The following is a 23,344-nucleotide window of genomic DNA, read 5'->3' as shown; positions in this document are numbered from 1 at the left end:
TCCTCTGCAGAGCCACCAGCTGGAAATCCGCCGGGTCTTTACCATGACAAAAGCGTCTCACCAGCCTAAAATGCCCTTCAGCGTGAGAAGCAGCACGGAGCAGGATATGGAAAAGATTTCTCACAAAGTAGCTTGTGATTCAGATGGAAAATGTCAGGTTTTGAAAATTATTAATCTTTGTGCTGCACAAAACCGTCAGCTGTAGGGGCGGCGGGTGTGGGAGGTTCCTGCGGGAGAGCGTTTCCAAAAGGGGCTTTTTTGGGGGCTGTTTTTCTCTTTCCCTTTGTTTTTTCGGGGGGTTCTTTTGTTCCTTCCCCCCACGGGGGGCTGAGTAAACAGGCAGCTGAGGCTGCTGATGGGGACGGCAGCAGAAGTGACAGGGAGGGGAGGGGAGGTGGTGACAGCAGAGTCAGGGGGGGCGTCACCAGCCCCGGGGTTTGATTCACTGAGCAGGGAAATGGGGTGGGGGGTGAGGGGACAGGGTTGGGAGATGGGAAAACAGCTCCTGGGGGGTGGATTGGGGTGGGAGAAATGGGATTGGGGTGGGGAGTAATGGGAATGGGTTGGGAGATGGGAAAACAGCTCCTGGGGGATGGTTTGGGATGGGAAAATGGCTGGGATGGGATAAGGGAGTGAGTGGAATGGGAAAACCGCTCCGGGGGATGGATTAGGGTGGGAGAAATGGGAATGGGATGGGGGAATGGATGGGTTGGGAGATGGGAAAACAGCTCCAGGGGGATGGTTTGGGATGGGAAAAATGGCACTGGGATGGGGGATAATGGGAGTGAGTTGGGAAATGGGAAAACAGCTCCTGGGGGATGGATTGGGGTGGGAGAAATGGGATTGGGGTGGGGAGTAATGGGAATGGGTTGGGAGATGGGAAAACAGCTCCTGGGGGATGGTTTGGGATGGGAAAAATGGCACTGGGATGTGGGATAATGGGAGTGAGTTGGGAAATGGGAAAACAGCTCCTGGTGATGGTTTTGGGGGAGAAATGGAATGGGTGGTAGTACAAGGACCATTTGGGAAATGGGAAAACAACTCTTAGATGTTTTGATGTTTTATCACAATCGAAATGGGAAAACGTTCCTGAGGATGTTTGGGTGATTATCCAGAAATGTCTTGGGCCTGGGGGATGAAGCTGGGGAGTTCCTCAGGTTGGCCTCGTCCTGTCACCCTGGGCTGGCTTAGGCAGGAAAAAAGGGGAAAGTTCCAGACTCCCTTTGGGGAAGCCCTACCGTGAGGCTGTGCCTGGGCAGGCAGGGAGTGTTCTCCTCCTTCCAAAACAGGGGTGTGGTGGGCTGTGTGGGGTTGGCTTTGCTCTCCTTGTTTTTTGTTTGTGGGATATCCCCTTTGCTTTAATCCAAACTCACCACCTTAGCGCAAAGGGAGGGTGGAATAGAACTGCAAAATATTCTGAAATCTGTGTGGTCCTGGTGCATACAACACTGATGGGAGCCACAAAGATCGACAAATCCCAAGTCCTCATAGGCTTGTAAAAATATTTAACCAGGATCCTTTACTAGTTGAATTTTAATTGAGGGTTGTGTTTTCAGGAAATATTTGTTGCTGGAACACCCTGAAAAAGCACAGAGGAGCACCCAGGTCAAAGAAGCTTTTGTGGAACCAAACTGCTCCAGTCCAGTGCCCAGCTCCCCCTCCATTGGTTTCTGTGTTCAGCCAGCTGCTGCAACACACATTGAGTATTCCTTTATGTCACTTGTTTTGCTTTGTGATTTACAGAGAGATCTGAAACATCTGTGGCTCGGTCTCTCTGCACGTGTAGAAAACATCAATTAATTGGGATTTTTCACTGTTGTTCAGGGAACACTGGACACGTCAAGAACTGGGCAGAAATCCCAAATTTGTTTTGTCAGAAAAACCGCTGTAAAATTTTACATCCCACACTTTATTGTTGAACCGCAGCTCAAGTTTGTTTCCCCAACCACAATGAAATAAAATTCCTGATTATGAATATTCCATCATTAAATTCAATTTGTGCAAAAGTGCAGCGAGGACTGGGAGATTCCTGCCAACACACCCAGCACAGGATTTTACAGGAGCTGGGAAATCCAGCTTCCAAATCTTCTCCTCTAAACCCCCGTTTAAATTCCAACATGTTGGAATTATGTCTGTTAATACTTGATGGGCCCAATTTTCTCAGCAATTCAGAGGCACCTGGAGGAGCTGCAGCGTTGCTCAGTCCAGTTTTAATGAGCTGGTCGGGGATTTTGGGCTCAGTTGTTGAGAGTTGCCCTGTGATGTCTCACTCAGCCTCTGAGTGTCCCTAAATTGTAATTCCCTCGTTTTTTATTGCTGAGCTCTCAGCACTGGAATGAAGGTTTGGAGCCTGGTTTCTCCCTCATTCTGGTTGAAATGAAGCTGAATTTCTCTCTGAGCTCCTGTTGTGTTGTTTTTGTTGGTTTTTATTTTTTTTCCAAATGAGCATTTCCAAATTGTTGTCTCAGTAATGAAGATTAACTGAACCTAGATCTCATCAGAGACACAGCTCTGGGAACGAGGCAGGAATTAGCGGGTGAAAGATAAAATTTGGAGGAGGGGAGGAGACAATTTGGGTGGAGTTAATTTGGGAGGAGTTAATTTGGGAGGAGGTAATTTGGGTGGAATTAATTTGGATGGAACTAATTTGTCTGGAGCTAATTGGTGTGGAGGTAATTTGGGTGGAGATAATTTGGGTGGAGTTAATTTGGGTGGAGCTCATTTGGGTGGAGCTGATTTGGGAGGAGATAATTTGGGTGGAGATAATTTGGGAGGAGTTAATTTGGGTGGAGACAATTTGGGTGGAACTAATTTGGGTGGAGCTGATTTGGGAGGAGTCAATTTGGGTGGAGCTGATTTGGGTGGAGATAATTTGGGTGGAGATAATTTGGGTGGAGCTGATTTGGGTGGAGCTGATTTGGGTGGAGATAATTTGGGTGGAGATAATTTGGGTGGAGTTAATTGGTGTGGAGGTAATTTGGGTGGAGATAATTTGGGTGGAGCTGATTTAGGAGGAGCTGATTTGGGTGGAGCTAATTTGGGTGGAGATAATTTGTGTGGTTCCCTCCTTGCCTTGCTCACCCATTTCTCCTGCAGTCTGGAGCAGGGAAGGGTTTGGGGGTTGTGCTGTGAATTCAGCAGGCTCAGGCTGAGCTCCATGGGCCATAAATTGCATTTTTGATGGCTCTGGACAGAAATGTTCCACTCAGGGCTCCTGGCTGGAATTGCTGAGGGCAGCAGGTGGGGTCAGGCACTGAGAGAAGTCCGATCCTCCTCCCACACCCCGTGCTGGGACACTTTTAGTTACAGCTCCACCTCTTTGGGGTGCTGGAGGATCCTCCTTCCCTTTAAAGATTTATATTGCTTGCATATTGCTCCAAGGGAAAAAAAATCGAGATGTTAAATAAATGTATGAAAGATTCTTCAAGTTTGTAACCCACTTAATAATTAATAAATGTAATGCATCATTTTTATAAAGAAGTGTGGCTGGGATAGAAATAAATTGGGGATGCAGAAGGGATTGCAAGAGGATGCACATTCATCTCTGGGGCACAGGAAGGGCCAGCAATGTTTTATCAACAAATTAATCCTCACTAGGAAAAATAAATGCCCTCCCCTCCTGCAGCCAGGGATGGGGTGGTGGTGGAGATTCCCTTGATGAATTCCAGGGAACTGGAGGTTCATGAAATGGGTCTGACACTCCCAGAATGGTTCTGAGAGAGGCAGAGGAGAACCAGGGCTGGGTTAAAGGAGGGATGTGACAAACTTCCTTCTCTCTCCTGGGAACAAAGGTGTGAGAGAGGGGGGCAGGGGCACAGGGGTGCCCAGTGTCCCCAGCTGTGCAGTGTCCCCAGCTGTGCTCAGTGTCTCCAGCTGTGCTCAGTATCCCCAGCTGTGCTCAGAATCCCCAGGGGTGCTCAGTGTCCCCAGCTGTGCAGTGTCCCCTCAGCTGGCACTCAGCCTGGCACTCAGCCTGGCCCTCAGCCTGTCCCTCAGCCTGTCCCTCAGCCTGGCCCTCAGCCTGTCCCTCAGCCTGTCCCTCAGCCTGGCACTCAGCCTGGCACTCAGCCTGGCACTCAGCCTGGCCCTTAGCCTGGCACTCAGTCTGGCCCTCAGCCTGTCCCTCAGCTTGGCCCTCAGCCTGGCCCTCAGTCTGTCCCTCAGCCTGGCCCTCAGCCTGGCACTCAGCCTGGCACTCAGTCTGTCCCTCAGCCTGTCCCTCAGTCTGTCCCTCAGCCTGGCCCTCAGCCTGGCACTCAGCCTGTCCCTCAGCCTGTCACTCAGCCTGGCACTCAGCCTGTCCCTCAGCCTGTCCCTCAGCCTGGCCCTGTGCCTGTCCCTCAGCCTGGCCCTCAGCCTGGCACTCAGCCTGGCACTCAGCCTGTCCCTCAGCCTGTCCCTCAGCCTGGCCCTCAGCCTGTCCCTCAGCCTGGCCCTGTGCCTGTCCCTCAGCCTGTCCCTCAGCCTGTCCCTCAGCCTGGCACTCAGCCTGGCACTCAGCCTGGCACTCAGCCTGGCACTCAGTCTGTCCCTCAGCCTGGCCCTCAGCCTGGCACTCAGCCTGTCCCTCAGCCTGTCCCTCAGCCTGGCCCTCAGCCTGGCACTCAGCCTGGCCCTCAGCAGCAGAAATGAGATTTTTAACTCCCAGATCCGGGGGTTCCTCTGTGCCTGAAGATCCCCCCTCGCTGTGGGGGATTCACTTTTCCTCTTTAAAGCCCAGATTGATTTCCACAACTTTACCGCACGCTCGTTTTTCGGAGTTTCCACGGCGGAAAATTGCTGGGAGGAATGGATTTTGTCTTCCTCAGCTGGCAGAACAATTTTCCACCTGTCACCCAAATATTTGATGGGAAGGATTAGGGCAGAGCCACGGGGAGTTTATCCTTTACATCCCTGGGAAGCAGGAGGGTCGGGAGGAGTTAATGTGGGATATCAGGGGTGAGAGGGAGCTGCAGCACTGGTGGAGCTCGGCGTGGGCTGGGAATTTGGGAGTGCTGGGAACACGGGGATGAGCTGGGCTGGGAATTTGGGAGTGCTGGGAACATGGGGATGAGCTGGGCTGGGAATTTGGGAGCTGGGAACACGGGTGAGCTGGGCTGGGAGTCGGAACACAGGGATGAGCTGGGCTAGGAATTCAGGAACACGGGGATGAGCTGGGCTGGGAATTTGGGAACAAATGGGGATGAGCTGGGCTGGGAATTTGGGAGTGGTGGGAACACAGGGATGAGCTGGGCTGGGAATTTGGGAGTGGTGGGAACACAGGGATGAGCTGGGCTAGGAATTCAGGAACACAGGGATGAGCTGGGCTGGGAATTCAGGAACAAAGGGATGAGCTGGACTGGGAATTCTGGAGTGGTGGGAACACAGGGATGAACTGGGCTGGGAATTTGGGAGTGATGGGAACACAGGGATGAGCTGGACTGGGAATTTGGGAGCGGTGGGAACACGGGGATGAGCTGGGCTGGGAATTTGGGAGTGATGGGAACACAGGGATGAGCTGGGCTGGGAATTCAGGAACACAGGGATGAACTGGGCTGGGAATTTGGGAGTGCTGGGAACACGGGGATGAGCTGGGCTGGAAATTTGGGAGTGCTGGGAACACAGGAATGAGCTGGGCTGGGAATTTGGGAGTGCTGGGAACACGGGGATGAGCTGGGCTGGGAATTCAGGAACACAGGGATGAGGTGGGGCTGGGAATTTGGGAGTGATGGGAACATGGGGATGAGCTGGGCTGGGAATTCTGGAATTTTGAGAACCCAGGGATGAGCTGAGCTGGGCAGAGGGAAAATCCCAAACCCCAGAGAGAGGGAAAATTCCAAATCCCAAACCCCAAAGAGAGGGGAATCCCAAATCCTGGGCAGAGAGGAGAAAATCCCAAACCCCAGACAGAGAGAGGGAAAATCCCAAAACCCAGACAGAGGCTAATCCCAAATCCTGGGCAGAGACAGAGAATCCCAAGCCCCAGACAGAGGCAAATCCCAAATCCCAAATCCCAAATCCCAGCAGAGAGGGAAAGAGCTCCCTCTGCTCCCAGCTGCTGGACCCGAGAGGAGAATTCAGCCCCGTTTGGGACTTTCAGAGCTTTGTTTTTCGGGTACCACAAAGTTGGGAAGTTGTGTTTGGGCAGCTGGGAAAAGTCTCTGCACAATTTATTGCCAGATTTATTTGCTTTTATCCTGAGTTCCTCGGCTGGTTGGGGACACTTTAACTTTTGGGTTGGTTTTTTTTTTTTTTAATTTCAAAAAGAATAATGCCTCTCACTTTTAATAATTCTTTGAAAAAAAAAAAAATAAAGATATTACAGAACTCCCAGCTTTTCACGGGTTTGAGATCTCATTTTAACATCTAAATTATCCTAATCAGTTTTGAAATCCTGACTCATCCCTGTCCAGATCTCCTAATGTGCTCTGACAGCAGCAGTTTGTTTATCTCACAGAATAATTTAATGTTTGCTCCTAACTTTTTTTTCCCCCCTCTTTTCTTTTTCATTTCTATTATTGTCATAAAAAGATTGAAAGTCCCTTTTGGCCTAAAACACAAAACCCTTCCTGCAAGGTAATTTTCCAGGAGTGAAACCCACAAGAATTGTGGGTGAGGCTTTGCTCTTCTGCCGTTTGCTGCTGCTAAAAAAATGATTTTTATTTTTTTGTGGATAGCACTGAAGGGCCTGAATCCCAAAAACTGACGTGGAAAATTTCAGGGATTTGATAAAATCCGATCCTAAATAAACCTGGAGTAAAACCAATCCTAAATAAAACCCAGAGGAAAACCAATCCTAAATAAACCTGGAGGAAAACTGATCCTAAATAAAACCTGGAGGAAAACCAATCCTAAATAAACCTGGAGTAAAACCAATCCTAAATAAAACCCAGAGGAAAACCAATCCTAAATAAACCTGGAGGAAAACTGATCCTGAGGAAAACTGATCCTAATCAAAACCTGGAGTAAAACCAATCCTAAATAAAACCCAGAGGAAAACCAATCCTAAATAAACCTGGAGGAAAACTGATCCTGAGGAAAACTGATCCTACATAAAACCCAGAGTAAAACTGATCCTAAATAAACCCTGATCCAAAATAAAACCTGAAGTAAAACCGATCCTGAGGAAAACTGATCCTAAATAAACCTGGAGTAAAACTGATCCTAAATAAAACCTGGAGGAAAACCAATCCTAAATAAACCTGGAGTAAAACCGATCCTAAATAAAACCCAGAGTAAAACTGATCCTAAATAAACCCCAGAGGAAAACTGATCCTAAACAAAACCTGGAGTAAACCTGATCCTGAGGAAAACTAATCCTAATCAAAACCTGGAGTAAAACCAATCCTTAATAAAACCCGGAGTAAAACCAATCCTAAGTAAAACTCAGAGTAAAACCAATCCTAAATAAACCCAGAGTAAAACTGATCCTAAACAAAACCTGGAGTAAAACTGATCCTGAGGAAAACCAATCCTAATCAAAACCTGGAGTAAAACCAATCCTAAGTAAAACTCGGAGTAAAACTGAACCTAAATAAAACCCAGAGTAAAACTGATCCTAAACAAAACCCGGAGTAAAACCAATCCTAAGTAAAACCCGGAGTAAAACCGATCGGAAATGATGCCCTGGGTTGATTTTTCCCTCCAGCAGCGAAGGGCGATGCTGGCGGCCCAGGACCAACGGGGCTGTGCTCTGGTTGCCTTGCAGGCCATGAGAGCGGCGAGGCGCTGCCCGAGTCGCTGCCCTCGGCCCCGGGGACGCTGCCGCACTTCCTGCAGGAGCCCGACGACTCCTACATCATCAAGAGCAACCCCATCGTGCTGCGCTGCAGGGCCGCGCCCGCCATGCAGATCTTCTTCAAGTGCAACGGAGAGTGGGTGCACCAGAACGAGCACGTGTCCCACGAGAGCCTGGACGAGGCCACAGGTGAGCAGGAGCTGCCCCAGGTGAGCAGGAGCTGCTCTCAGGTGAGCAGGAGCTGCCCCAGGTGAGCAGGAGCTGCCCCAAGTGAGCAGGAGCTGCCCCAGTGAGCAGGAGCTGCCCCAGTGAGCAGGAGATGCTCTCAGTGAGCAGGAGTTACCCTCAGGTGAGCAGGAGTACCCTCAGGTGAGCAGGAATTGCTCTCAGGTGAGCAGGAGCTGCTCTCAGGTGAGCAGGAGCTGCCCCAGGTGAGCAGGAGCTGCCCCAAGTGAGCAGGAGTTACCCTCAGGTGAGCAGGAGCTGCTCTTGGGTGAGCAGGAACTGCCCCAGGTGAGCAGGAGCTGCTCTCAGGTGAGCAGGAGCTGCCCCAGGTGAGCAGGAGTTACCCTCAGGTGAGCAGGAGCTGCCCCAAGAGAGCAGGAGATGCTCTCAGGTGAGCAGGAGTTACCCCCAGGTGAGCAGGAGCTGCCCCAGGTGAGCAGGAGCTGCCCCAGGTGAGCAGGAGCTGCTTTCAGGTGAGCAGGAGCTGCTCTCAGGTGAGCAGGAGCTGCTCCAGGTGAGCAGGAGCTGCCCCAGGTGAGCAGGAGCTGCTCTCAGGTGAGCAGGAGCTGCTCTCAGGTGAGCAGGAGATGCTCTCAGGTGAGCAGGAGATGCTCTCAGGTGAGAAGGAGCTGCCCCAGGTGAGAAGGAGCTGCTCTCAGGTGAGCAGGAGGTGCCCCAGGTGAGCAGGAGGTGCCCCAGGTGAGCAGGAGCTGGGAATAGGGAAACTCGTTTTTGTGGGCTTCCTGCTGGGTTGGACCCTGGAGTTTGCCACCAGCCCCAGATTTTACGGAATTCCAGCTGGGTTTGCCCCCTGTGGGGGATTTTTGTGGGATTCCTGCTAGGTTTATCCCCAGCCCCAGTTTTTATGGAATTCCTGCTGGGTTAGACCCTGGAGTTTTCCCCCAGCCCCAGTTTTTATGGAATTCCTGCTGGGTTTTTCCCCAGCCCCAGTTTTTATGAGATTTTTGTTGTGTTGGACCCTGGAGTTTTCCCCCAGCCCCAGTTTTTATGGGATTCCTGCTGGGTTGAACCCTGGGGTTTGCCCCCAGCCCCAGATTTTGCAGGAATGGGGGTGGGAATAACCCAAGCAGGAGAAATCCACAGTGCCCAGAGTGTGTGGAAGAGAGGAGGAGAAGGAGAAGGAGAAGGAGAAGGAGAAGGAGAAGGAGAAGGAGAAGGAGAAGGAGAAGGAGAAGGAGAAGGAGAAGGAGAAGGAGAAGGAGAAGGAGAAGGAGAAGGAGAAGGAGAAGGGAAGGAGAAGGAGAAGGAGAGGAGGAAAGGAGAAGGGGAGAAGGAGGAGAAGGAGAAGGCGGAGAAGGAAGAGAGGAGGGGAAGGGAAGGAGAAGGCGAAGGAGAAGGAGAAGGAGAAGGAGAAGGAGAAGGAGAAGGAGGAGGAGGAGGAGGAGAAGGAGAAGGAGAAGGAGAAGGAGAAGGAGAAGGAGAAGGAGGAGAAGGAGGAGGAGGAGAAGGGAGAGCTTTGGGGGTGATCAGGAGGTTTTCCCAGCCCCAGCAGAGCCTGTAGCTGCTCTCTCTGAGTGGTGCAGACCCCTTTGATGCTGTGGCCCCACAGTTCTGGCTGCTCTTGCTCCCTCCCAGCATTGCTAGGCAACCCCCAGCCTTGGCAGCAGCGCTCTGTGTACAACACCTTCTCCAGCAACACAAGAAATTCCTTTTTTTAGAGGCAAAAATGCCATTTAAAAAGAAGTTACACCTCTTAAAGTAGTGCTTGGCATTCTTTTGAAGTGACACATTCTGAAGAAGTCTCGTATTAAAGGGTTTTCTTTTTTTTTTTTTTTCTTTTTTTTTTTGGTAAATGCTAATCTGAATGAATTTTAATTTTTGCACAGTTACCTTTTCAGAAATAATTTAATAGGCATAACCTTTACTTCTAAAGGCACTGCTGAATCAATATGGGAGAAATGTCGTCCCTAAAAGCTTTCCTTCCATATGGTTACAGAAAATCTCTCTGTGAGTGCTGCAATTATGTTTTCTAAGCTTTGGGTTAATAACAGAACAAACCAAGATTGGTAACACGAGGAGGGGTTTAAATGGCATCAGGGATGTTGGGTTGGAGACAGGGAGCAGCAGGGCTGGGACCCTGCCGTGGTTTGGGTTGGGAGAAAATTCATCTGGTTCCAGTCCCCTGTGGAAAACGCCAATCACTTGGGGGTTTTAAATTTTAAAAGTTTAATAGGAATAAAATGGTTCTAAAAATAGTAATGTAATTAGAGGAATAAAAAATTTGGACTCTTTGGATTAGGACAATATGAGACAATAAAAACAGAGAGTTATGGATGTCCAGGTCTTCTCCTTTTGCCCTCTTTTTCTGGGCAAAATAAGCCCAAAAAGGAGCCAGGTTAACAGAGGATTAACCCTTAAAGCCACAGCCTGTTGCACATTCACACACCTCATCCATGGGGCATCAATTCCAGTCACACACAGGATTCTGTCTCGGCAGGGTCAGCTTCTGCCTCTGGATCCTGATGTGAGTGAGGTGGGCAGAAGTTCATTTCTCCTGATAATAGATCAATAAATTCCTTTTCTCTGAAAGATTCAGGTGTCCTGTGGCTGCTGTCTCACTGTGAGTCCTCTCTTAAAAAAAAACTATCTTACACAGCACAGCTTCTATTTTAACATTTTGTTATAACCTAAATTATATTTACCACACTACTGAAGAGAATTAACACAGCACAACATTCCAACACAACACATCTAATAATCATTTGAATATTTGCCAAAAGCCAATCATTAATGGGCATTTTTCACATCCCCCGACCACAGAAACGCTGCAGGGCTGGGCTTAGCCCAGGGCTGGAGATGGCCCAAAGCTCTGGAGCCCAAACCCACTGCAGGGCTAAGTGGGTGTTCCAGGTGTTCCCAGGTGTTTCCAGGTGTTCCCAGGTGCTTCCAGGTGTTCCAGGTGTTCCCAGGTGTTCCCAGGTGCTCCCAGGTGTTCCAGGTGTTCCCAGGTGTTCCCAGGTGTTCCCAGGTGTTCCAGGTGTTCCCAGCAGGGCCCTCAGGGCACAGAAATGCAGAGAGAGGCAGCACTGAGGGGAATTCTGTGCCAGGATCCCATCCATGGCCTGGAATTCCTCTGGAACTCTCCCTCAGCCTCGGGGAGCAGCAGCTGTCAGGGTTTTTGGCAGTGTCTGGAGTCCAGTCTGGGGCACAGCTGAGTCTGTCCCCAGGCCCAGCCTGGATCTGCTCCAGCTGGGAAAGCTGCTCTGGGATTGGTGCCAAAAGCAGGGATTTTGGTTAAAGGGGATCTGGGCCCTCACTGCACTGACAGGGTCTGACCCTTGTGTCCTTCCCCTGCTTGTGAGGCACCAAAATCCCCAGAGGCTGGGGAGGGGGGGTGAAAAACAGCACCCAGAGCCCCAGGTGGGGGAGGTTTGGTGCTGATGGAGGGGACCTGTCCCAGCTCCTGTGGGAGCTCCTGGCACTGGGGCTGCAGTGGCACCGGGGTGTCCCCAAGGCAGGGACCCCCCAGGGGTGGCTCTGTCACTGTGATGGGCACACAGAGCCCAGATTTCCATGGGTTTGGTTTTACAGGAGAGGAATAAAGGGCTCAGAGCAGCCCAGGGGTGGCTGTGAGCCTCGGGGGCTCTGCTGCTCACAGTGACCCCAAGAAAAGGTTGAAAGTCTCTTTTCCCAGCCCGGTGCTTAAAAAAGGAGTCAGGATTCTTCTATTCTCATTCTCAAGGTTGTTTATTGTTCCTTATCTGTAAAATTCTTTCTCCTGGCCTGCTGAGGTCTGCTCAGCAGGACAGACAGAGGCACACTGGCACCCTCAGGGCGGTGTTAAGTTTTTATACTAAAAACGATGTTTACAATTACTTCCCAATCTCTATCATCTATGTTAGACAGTGAGCTTCTACTCTAAACCCACCCAAAAGTGCCACCATCACCCAGAAGGTGGAGGCCAAGAAGAAGAAGGAGAAAGGCTGGACAGGCCCAGATTCCTCCATCTTGCCCCCTGAACCCCCATTCTAAAAACCCCCAAAATCCATTTTTCACCCTGTGATAAATTCACTGCCATTCTACTCAAACTGCCGTGGCTTGCAGATCCTCAGATAAGGCTGGTAATTTTTTCCATGGGTCACAATCAAAGTCCCAGGGGTCTGGGGCTCTGTGCCAGGGTCTCTGAGCCCCCTGGCAGGGTTTGGGCAGTCCAGGACAGACAGAGGGATGTCCTGAGTCCTGACATGTGAGCAGGAGGGCAGGGAGGGTTTTGCAGGACTGGAAGGTTTTACAGGAGAGGAATGAAGGGCTCAGAGCAGCCCAGGAGTGTCTGTGAGCAGGAGCAGCAGGACAGGGAGGGTTTTGCAGGACTGGAAGGTTTTACAGGAGAGGAATGAAGGGCTCAGAGCGGCCCAGGGGTGTCTGTGAGCAGGAGCAGAGGACAGGGAGGGTTTTGCAGGACTGGAAGGTTTTACAGGAGAGGAATGAAGGGCTCAGAGAGGCCCAGGAGTGTCTGTGAGCAGGAGCAGAGGGCAAGGAAGGTTTTGCAGGACTCTGGGCACGTCTGGAAGGCTTTGCCTGCAGTGTCCCCATGGTGGCTTTGCTGCTCTGCCTCTGCTTTTCCTGTTTATTATATTATTATTATTATATGGCAGAGCAGGGTCTGTGTTCCCTCTGTGCCCTGCTCATCAAGGGAGAGCAGAGCTCTGCCATGAAAGTCTGGCAATTAGGGGCTGATTAATTCCCCTCCGCTGCATTTCCTGCACGCTCCAGAACCTGCCAGGCTCTTTCAGGCTGGGTTCAGCCGAGGCTCAGCCCCGCTCGCCGTCTCCTTGTCTGATAACTGGAAGGATTACAGCAATAACTGCTGTCAGTGTTTTTCTCATTTAAACAAATAAAGCTGACAAATGCCGAAGTTCTCTGCAGCTCCGTTGTGTTTAGTACACGGAGAGCAATTATTCATCTGCTGCCAGCTCCAGCATCCAGCAGAGCCCATCAGCATTTCGGTGCCACAGCCAGCACTTGATATTCTGCACGGCTTTACTGTAAAACAAAAGATGATGGTTCTAATTTGCACAATAATTTAAAGGGTTGGGCTGGCGGTGTTTATTGGAGTTATTGGAGGCGCAGGTAAAACGTCGAGGTGCTTTACGAGGTGCCTGCTTTGATTTGCAGGGGTTTTTCACCCGCTGTCACTGCCCAGGAAGGATTTTCCCGGTGGTTCCCGAGGTGCAGAAGGGAGGTGGATTTGTTTGCTGGTTGAGAGCAACGGGGATTTGTGTTTCCAAACGAGCTGGGGGATAAAACCAGCTCTGGGAGAGAAAAGAAACCATGGGAAGGACTCCACTGATTGGGGAATGGAAAAAGAGATTTGATTTTACAGATAAACTTTAGGTTGGCTGGTAAATTAAATTAGACATTGAGTAATGAAAGAAACAATTGGGAAACCCCTAAATTCAGTAAGAATTAAAAATGAAAAGGGAGGGTTATGCATTAGAGGGGAATCTTTGGGATCAGGTGTTCTGGGAAGTCTGAACCTCTCAAGTGCCTCAGGAATGGGGAAAGAGAGAAGGGAAATGTGGCTGGAAATTGGGATAAAAGGGAGGCTGCATCCTCCAAACCTTGGAGAGACCCCAGGGGATGCCCCATGGCCTCTGCCTGGGTTGGAATAAAGCCAAAGGGCTCCTCTGTCTCCTGTTTGGGCACAAACCTCTGCTGTTTGGGGGTTCATTTTCCTAACACTGGTGAAACACAGGGGCGATAAATGGAGAACGTTCCTCTCCTCCCAGCAGGTTTGCTCTGTGTTGTTGTTCCTAAAACAAATGGAAGTCGCTGCACATTCCCCATAAACAAAGCACAACCCCCCCCAAAGAGCCCCTGTTCTCCAGAGGTCCCGTCCAGCCCCAACAATTCCGACATTCTGAAGTTTTGGATGCATTTATTTTGTCAATGGGTCGATTGGGAGACCTTTAAGAGGACCTGAATTCCTTCCTGGCCCATTCTCAAAACGCTGAACCACCAGCTTCCCCAAGCCCTGTGTGCTCTTTGTTTGCCACATTAAATACAGCCTGATTTATAGATTAATTAAATGCCATGTCAATGAAAGGAAGAGCTGGGCTGGAGAATATTCCACCTTAATAAATCTGGAGCTGTAAATGCCTGAATTCACTGACGCCTGCTCAGAAATTTGCAGCACCCCCGAGCCAAGGAGTGGCTTCAGCTTCTCCAAAATTCATCATCAAGTGATGACTCTTTCTTGTTTGGTATCAAAATCCTGTCGTTGTGAGCAGGGGCAGCTCCCACACCTCTCTTTGCTGCTTCCCAAAATCCCCAGCAGGGAAGGGAGCAGGAGGGTGTGAGTAGGGTCAGCTCTGCATCATCCAGGGAGGGTTTTCCCCCAGCGAGCTGCTCCTGGTGGGAATGGGATCCCAAACCCTCAGCCAGGGCAGCCCTGCTCAGCCCCCAGCACTCCAGTCCCCTCTGAGGGAGCTCCCCAGAGCTTCTCTTACCTTAAACCTCGACAGATCACTCTGAAAAACACATTCCCATGCCAGAATCCAAGGATTTTTGGCTGGCAGAGCAGGGATGGTTTGGTTCAGGGGGTGCATTTTCCTGGCAGGGTCTCTGGCAGAGCCTTTGTTCCTCAGGGTTTGTTGTCACCGTGTCAGGAAATAAAGGGAGGCTTTGTAAACAGTTTTGTTCAAAACAGCATCAACACCAGGGGGAAAACAAAAAGCAGCCAGAAAACCTGTGTTTGTTTGTTGCATGGGAATAAATATTTGAGGCACTGAAAGGATTCTGGAGACAACTTGGGGAGCTGTCAAGGGTTTGTCCCTGTCTTTGGGTTTCATTGTAAGCCAGGCTTAATGAAAAGAAGTAAAAATCCCCTTTTCCTGTTGCTGGAAAAGGATCAAACCTTCTGTATTTTTGTGCAGGATTTAGAGCTTGTGTGAGCTGCCCCTCCTGGAGCAGCCCCAGTGAACCCTGTCCCTCCTCCTGCCAGAGGAGCTCAGTGACTTCCCCGTGCCTTTGAGGAGTGGCTGCCCAGCTGTTAATGATGCCTGAGATTAAGTGGAAGCCAATTTTTATGGAGTTCAGGTTTAGAATTCTTGCTGCTTTATAAACTCCACAGGCATGAAATACGGTGAGATTGGGTTTGCCTCCGTTTCCAGTGGAGGGGAAAGAACTGCCTGGGGACTGTGCTGCAGGAGAGAGCAGGAAGAACAAGGCCTGAGTGTTTTCTATTTCCATTTAATGTTTTTCTGACTCTTTCAAATGGTTCCCAGAGCCAGCTTTGGGTTGGATTTGCTCTCCCCAGGCTGCCATGCAGAGGTGGCTGCAGGTCTGGGGGACGTCCCAGGGGTGCCCCAGGAAAGGTGTGGGAGGATCCTGGAGGCTGGGATTGACCTTTGGGCTCTGTCTGGGGGAAATGCTCCTGCTCTCAGGGGCCACAGGTCTGCAAGGGCACGGAGACGTCCTTCAAAGACATTTTTATTGTGCATGGCTGAATGCAGACAAACATCCTGGGCGTGGGAGGCACCAGGGACGAGGATTCCGAGGTGCAAAGATCATGGTGGGGGCGTGTGGTGGAGTGAGGGACCCCAGGATGAGGTGAGAGATGAAAATTGACTCCAAGTTCTCCGAAGGCTGATTTATTATATATTATATTATATTATATATTTATTTTGTATATTATATATTTATTTATATTATATTATATTATATTAATTGTATTAATGATAGTTATTATATTACATTATACTATATTATATTAATCACATAATTATGTTTATTATATTTATTATAATATCTCATATTATACTATATATTATGTAATATATAATATATATTATATTATATTATATTATATTATATTATATTATATTATATTATATTATAATTATTATATTTATTATATTATATTTATTTATTCTATATATTCTATTATATTCTAATATATTTGTTCTATTCTATTCTATTCTATTACATTTACTATATTTATTATATTATATTTATTATATTTATTATATTATATTTATTATATTATATCAATATAGTATTATATCAATATCATATAATATCATATCAATATCATATCATATTATATTATATTGATATACTAAAACTATACTAAACAAAAAGAAAGGAGACATCAGAAGGCTAGAAAAGACTTAATAATAAAAACCTGTGACTGACCAGAGTCCTGACCCAGCTGGACTGGAACTGGTCATTAAATTCAAACAATTCACATGGTGGGTGAACAATTCTCCAAATCACATTCCAGAAGAACAAAACATGGAGAAGCTGAAGCTTCTCATCTTGCCAGGAGAAGAAATCCTGGTGAAGGGATTTTTCATAAAATATCCCGGTGACAGGGGCAGTTCCTGGCACCCACTGCATTAGACCAGCTCATCTTACAGAATTTAATTAGTGGCACTACAGCACCGTGCAAGTAATTAAGGCTTTGCCCTGATTGAAAAGTGTGGGATTTGCTGGGTGCCCAGGACGAAGGAGGGAATGATGAATCTGACTCCATGTTCTCAGAAGGCTGATTTATTATTTTCTGATACTATATTATATTAAAGAACACCATATTAAATTATACTAAAGAATAGAGAAAAAATACAGACAGAAGGCTAAAAAGAATGAAAAGGAAAACTTGTGACTCCTTCCAGAGTCCTGACATTGATTGGTCATTAAATTAAAACAATTCACCTGTTGGATAAACAATCTCCAACCACATCCCAAAGCAGCAAGCACAGGAGCAGCAATCAGATAATTCTTATTTTCCTTTTTCTCTGAGGCTTCTCAGCTTGCCAGGAGCAAATCCTGGGGCAGAGAGGATTTTTCAGACAATGTGATGGTGGCACTGTTGATTCAAGGCCAGGTTTGTGTCCCTGCTGATGTGGCTCTGCCTCTCCCCTCCCAGGGCTGAAGGTGAGGGAGGTCTCCATCAACGTGACCAGGCAGCAGGTGGAGGATTTCCATGGCCCTGAGGATTACTGGTGCCAGTGCGTGGCCTGGAGCCACCTGGGCACCTCCAAGAGCAGGAAGGCGTCGGTGCGCATCGCTTGTGAGTACAGCCCAGACCCTGGGGATCTGGGGGTGGGAATGCTGCTTTTGGGGTGAAATGGAGTGAGTACAGCTCAACCCTGGGGCTCTGGGGGTGGGAATGCTGCTTTTGGGGTGAAATGGAGTGAGTACAGCTCAACCCTGGGGCTCTGGGGGTGGGAATGCTGCTTTTGGGGTGAAATACAGAGTACAGCCCAAACCCTGGGGATCTGGGGGTGGGAGCACTGCTTTGGGGTGAAATACAGAGTACAGCCCAACCCTGGGGATCTGGGGGTGGGAGCACTGCTTTGGGGTGAAATACAGAGTACAGCCCAACCCTGGGGATCAGGGGGTAGGAGCACTGATTTGGGTGTTAAATACAGAGTACAGCCCAACCCTGGGGCTCTGGGGCTCTGGGGGGTGGGAGCACTGCTTTGGAGTGTTAAATACAGAGTACAGCCCAACCCTGGGGATCTGGGGGTGGGAGCACTGCTTTGGGGTGAAATACAGAGTACACCCCAAACCCTGGGGCTCTGGAGGTGGGAGCACTGCTTTGGGGTGAAATACAGAGTACAGCCCAACCCTGGGGATCTGGGGGTAGGAGCACTGATTTGGGTGTTAAATACAGAGTACAGCCCAACCCTGGGGCTCTGGGGCTCTGGGGGGTGGGAGCACTGCTTTGGAGTGTTAAATACAGAGTACAGCCCAACCCTGGGGATCTGGGGGTGGGAGCACTGCTTTGGGGTTGTTAAATACAGAGTACACCCCAAACCCTGGGGCTCTGGAGGTGGGAGCACTGCTTTGGGGTGAAATACAGAGTACAGCCCAACCCTGGGGATCAGGGGGTAGGAGCACTGATTTGGGTGTTAAATACAGAGTACAGCCCAACCCTGGGGCTCTGGGGCTCTGGGGGGTGGGAGCACTGCTTTGGGGTGTTAAATACAGAGTACAGCCCAGACCCTGGGGCTCTGGAGGTGGGAGCACTGCTTTGGGGTGAAATACAGAGTACAGCCCAGACCCTGGGGCTCTGGAGGTGGGAGCACTGCTTTGGGGTGAAATACAGAGTACAGCCCAGACCCTGAGGATCAGGGGGTGGGAATGCTGCTTTTGGGGTGAAATACAGACTACACCCCAAACCCTGGGGCTCTGAGGGGTGGGAGCACTGCTTTGGGGTGAAATAGAGTACAGCCAAAACCTGGGCCTTCAGGGGTGGGAGCACTGCTTTGGGGTGAAATAGAGTATTCAAACCCTGCCTAAACCCTGCTCTTCTGGGGGTCTGGGGTGGTAGCGCTGCTTTTGGGGTGAAATACAGAGTACAGCCCAACCCTGGGTCTCTGGGGGTGGGAGCACTGCTTTGGGAGTGAAATACAGTGAGTACACCCCAAACCCTGCTCTTCTGGGGGGTGGGAATGCTGCTTTTGGGGTGAAATACAGAGTACACCCCAACCCTGGGGCTCGGGGGGGTGGGAATGCTGCCTTTGGGGTGAAGCACCAGTGGATGTGGTCAGGCACCTCTGTCCCTGCAGGAACCGCAGGTGTCAGCAGAGGAAAAAACACCTTCCCTCCTTCCTTGGGATAAAGGCATCCCAAAGGATCCCAAAGGCATCCCAAAGGCATCCCAAAGAGAGCCAGGCTGCCACGGGAATCCTGCAGGGCCTGGCAGGGAGGAAACAGTGGGGCTGCTGTCCATGGAGACTTTGGGGAAAGAGGGGATGATCGTCCTCTCCTCATGTCCTTGGTGTGCTGTGGGGTCATCACAGCACCCACAGACCCTGCTGGAGCTGCAGAAAGGGAAATGTCCCAAATGCCCCATAGCCAGAGGGACAGCAGGGACACAACCCCGGACACAGAACTGTCCCTGGGAGCTGCAGAAATGGAAATGTCCCAAATGCCCCATGGCCAGAGGGACAGCAGGGACACAACCCCAGACACAGAACTGTCACTGGGAGTTGCAGAAAGGGAAATGCTCCAAAACTGTCCCTGGGAGCTGCAGAAATGGAAATGTCCCAAATGCCCCAGAGGGACAGCAGGGACACAACCCCAGACACAGAACTGTCACTGGGAGCTGCAAACAGGGAACTGTTCCAAAACTGTCCCTGGGAGCTGCAAAAAGGGAAATGCTTCAAATGCCCCAAAGCCAGAGGGACAGAACCCCAGACACAGAAATGTCACTGGGAGCTGCAGAAATGGAAATGCTCCCAAACACAGAACTGTCACTGGGAGCTGCTAAAAGGGAAATGCTCCAAATGCCCCTAAGCCAGAGGGACAGCAGGGACACAACCCCAAAGACAGAACTGTCACTGGGAGCTGCAAAAAGGGAAATGTCCCAAATACCCCACAGCCAGAGGGACAGCAGGGACACAACCCCAAAGACAGAACTGTCACTGGGAGCTGCTAAAAGGGAAATGTCCCAAATGCCCCACAGCCAGAGGGACAGAACCCCAAACACAAAACTGTCACTGGGAGCTGCAAAAAGGTAAATGCTCCAAAACTGTCCCTGGGAGCTGCAGAAATGGAAATGTCCCAAATGCCCCATAGCCAGAGGGACAGCAGGGACACAACCCCAGACACAGAACTGTCCCTGGGAGCTGCAGAAATGGAAATGTCCCAAATGCCCCATGGCCAGAGGGACAGCAGGGACACGACCCCAGACACAGCTGTGACCAGGAGCTGCTCCCAGCCTCATCCCATTCCTGGAATCAGACCTGGGATGTTTTCCTGGCACAAGCAGAGCCTGGCACTGCCCCTGGCAGAGGAGAGTTCAGGGATTGCTCCCCCAGTCTGTGGTGAGCCCTTTTCCTTCCAGCCCCCAGCTCAGAGCTGCCCTTTCCTCTCCTGGGAGAGGAGGTGCAGCCTGCTAAAAGCTGGGAGAAACGTTCCCTGGGAGAGGAGAGGAGAGGAGGGCAGGAGCAAAGGGAGAACCCGGAGGGAGATTTTTCAGGGAGGGCTCCAGCAGCTCCTGACAATATAAAAAGGTTTCTTTTACCAGGGCAAACATTTAACAGGATAAAACAAACATTTGTCAGAAGTAAAAGGACAGTGTAAGAAAACCTTCATTTCATTAATGGAGGATTTTTTTGTTGTTGTTGTTGGCTGATTCAGTCTGAATGTCTAAATAGGTGTAAATTCAATTTTTTATTCCACTGCATTAACTGTCATAACACTGAGCCAATAATTCCCCTGCACTGCCGAGCTGAAAGGACCTTTATCTGAATTGAATTTTTATTGACTTTTCTCCTCGCTGTGATTTCCCAGCCCCACAAAATGGCAATTTGAGCCAGGCTCAGCGTGAGCAGGAGGAGCTGTGTGTGCTGGGGCTCTCCAACCCCTCCCTGTGGGAGCAATTCTCCTTCCCAGTGCCCCCATTAACCCCAGAGAGCTCTGGAGAGGCTCTCAGCTCGGCCTGGAGGGCTCTGGGGGTGCCTGGCGGCTTTGTGTGGGAGCTGAGCTCCTCTCTGCCCCTTCCTGGGCTGCTCCTGCTCAAAGCCAAATGGTTTGATGGGAAGAGCAGCAATTCCAGAGGGCAGAGCTGAAGGGGCTCCTCAGGCACAGCAGGAACAGGCTGGGCTGGGATTTATGGCTTGGGAGGATCAGGGATGAGACCCTGCAGGTCCAACGTGGCAGAACCCAGAACATTCTCTCACTGAGGAACCAGCAGCTTCATTTCATCCCTTTATTTTTTTTGATTTTGCACTGAAATCCTGATGTTTCTGAATTGTGAGTCAAGCCCACAGTGCTGCAGCACTTTATATTTCTCCGAAGAAGCAGGTGAGTATTTCTTTGTGCTAGTGGGGAAGGCAGAGCAGAGGGATCCTGCTCCATTTTTCACCCTAATAAAGGCATTTGTAGGCAGAAGCACAGCCCAGCTGTTAATGATTGCCTGCTTAAAGGGAGCACTGGAAAAGAAATTGGTTGTCTGAGGGGGGGGAAAAAAAATCAACATTAACAAAGAATCATGGAAAGGAGCGTGCAGGCACTGTGAGCATCTCTGTGCAGGCAGCAGCTTGCTCAGATAATTCTGAATAAAATAACTCAGATAATTCTGAATGCACTCTGGAAAAGGCAGGGCCGGGGCTGTATTTCATCAGCTGGGAGTAAGGCAGGGGATGGAGTCAGTAAATCCCCACCGAGGAGCCCGAGGCACTGGGAACACAAGGAGAGCTCCTGAAGGAACATCCTCCAGCAGTGAGAAAAATGACAATCACTTGGGGTTTTTTTAAATTTAGAAGTTGAATAGTAACAGAAAGGTTATAGAAAAAGTAATGTAATTAGAGAAATAATAATTTGGACAGTTTGGATAAGTACAATATGAGACAATAGAAACAAAGAGTTACAGACAGTCCAGGTACCTTTTCTGGGCAAAATAAGCCCAAAAAGGCCTCATGTTAACAGAGGATTAACCCTTAAAACAACAGCCTGTTGCACATTCACACACCTCATCCGTGGGGCATCAATTCCATCACACACAGGATTCTGTCTGGGCAGGGTCAGCTCCTGCCTCTGGATCCTGACAGAGCCTTCGAGGCAGGAAGAAATTCATTTCTTCTGATAAGGGAGCAATAAATTCTTTTTCTCTGAAAGATTTTGGTGTCTTGTGGCTGCTGTCTCACTGCGAGTCCTGGTGGATTCCTCCATCCAGGGAATGCCAGTCCTGGTGGATTCTTGAATCCAAGGATTGCCAATAATGATGAATTCCTGCACCCAAGGATTGCCAATCCTGATGAATTCCTGCACCCAAGGATTGCCAATCCTGATGAATTCCTCCATCTAAGGATTGCCAATCCTGATGAATTCCTGCACCCAAGGATTGCCAATCCTGATGAATTCGTGCACCCAAGGATTGCCAATCCTGATGAATTCCTCCATCTAAGGATTGCCAATCCTGATGAATTCTCTCCTCCAACCCCGCAGATCTACGGAAGAACTTCGAGCAAGACCCCCAGGGCAAGGAGGTTCCCATCGAGGGGATGATTGTCCTGCACTGCCGGCCCCCCGAGGGCGTCCCCGCGGCCGAGGTGAGCTTTGGGGTGGGCACGGGGGCACAAGGAAAACCTTTGGGATGGGGGAAGCACAGGGCTCAGCTCCTCTGCGTGCTGCTCCTGCTGCTTTTCTCCACTTCAAGTGTCCTTTTTTGATTCATTAGTTTTACCAAAGTGTGGCTTTTTTATCCAGACTCTGGACTGTTTTGCTGAGAAATCCTGGTTTTTCAGGCAATTTTCAAGTCCTGTGCTTTCAAACTGAAAGCAGATTGTTGCACATTTTCCCAGGAATTACTTTCCTCCTCAAAAAAAACAAGGCAAAGTAAAAGGCAAGCCTAAAAATATTATGATAAATGGTTGCCGGGGAGAGAAAATCTGCTGCAAGTAATAATTTGGTGGGGTTTGGCTTCGCTTTGAACAGGCTTTTTGTGATGAGGGCTGGATCCTAACAGGAAAACCACGGGGATGCCTTAAAATGGCAATAACCAGGCTGCTCTTGGAGGGAGAGGTTCGGAGCGGGTCGTGTTTAAAAATCTGCTGCAGGGGCTTTAAAACCCAAGGAAACGTTGAATTTTTAATTGCACCCTGCAGTTCTCTGCAGCAACTTCTGGGGAATGAGAGCAGCTGGATCACCCAGGAGTTGGTTTTGCCCCTTATCCCCAGCGTGGCTGGGTTTGTAAAAACCGAGGGAAGAAAAGGAAAATCAACCCCAGAGGAATGTGAGCTTTTAGTTAATGAGAAGGGATTGGAGCAGATGTCCCTGGAAATAAAGAGGAGATGTGCAGAGGCACCAGCAGCGAGGCAGAAGTGCTCAAGGAGAGGAAAATGAGGCAGAGATGGGCTCAGTGAGTGGCTGGGTTTGTGTCCAGGTTTTACTCTGTCAGGGCAATCTCTGCTCCCACCTGCTCCTCAGCTCTCTGGCATTTTCACTCCTTCAGGAAAATGGATGTTGCATTGCAGGGAACTGCCAGGATTGCTGAGTGTGTGCTCTGGAGAATGGATCTGCTTTGTAGACAAAATAAACCTCCACAGGTGGGGCTCCCCAAACACCCTCAGTCCGAATTTTACTGAGAATTTTAGATTTCTTTGACCTGGCAGCTTTACATTCCCCACTTAAACAGGGAGTCTGTCTTCTGTGGAAGGCAGGAATTATGTCCAATGAAAACCTGACATTTTAATTGCTTGCTCCAGATAAAAGTGGTGGAGTTCCCAACGAGCCCTGATTTACTGCTGTTGACAGTAAAATTGTTATTGCTGCTAATAAAGCTGGTAAATCTCACCAGGTCAGATTTGCTTAGGCCAATAAAATGTCCCATAAAGGCTCAGGCTAATTCTGGGCTCATCGAGGTAAAGACTCTGCTGGAAATAATTCAGTGTCTTTAGAAAGTGGGTTAAACCCGTTAGAGAAGCC

The 23,344-nt window shown here is 49.6% G+C and overlaps 1 protein-coding gene across 1 annotated transcript in view; it reads left to right on the top strand.

The window, feature by feature from the left end:
• Positions 1 to 23,344, top strand: part of UNC5D (unc-5 netrin receptor D) — an 88,762-nt gene that overhangs the window by 13,851 nt on the left and 51,567 nt on the right. The window contains exons 2-4 of the mRNA XM_050982757.1: positions 7,688 to 7,906; positions 16,833 to 16,976; positions 21,866 to 21,969. Of these exons, the coding sequence (XP_050838714.1) occupies positions 7,688 to 7,906; positions 16,833 to 16,976; positions 21,866 to 21,969 (467 nt within the window). The remainder of the gene's footprint in view (positions 1 to 7,687; positions 7,907 to 16,832; positions 16,977 to 21,865; positions 21,970 to 23,344) is intronic.

This window comes from Serinus canaria, chromosome 22 (genome assembly GCF_022539315.1).
Source record: "Serinus canaria isolate serCan28SL12 chromosome 22, serCan2020, whole genome shotgun sequence".
Lineage (NCBI taxonomy): Eukaryota > Metazoa > Chordata > Aves > Passeriformes > Fringillidae > Serinus > Serinus canaria.
This window is presented reverse-complemented; position numbering and strand designations above follow the sequence as displayed.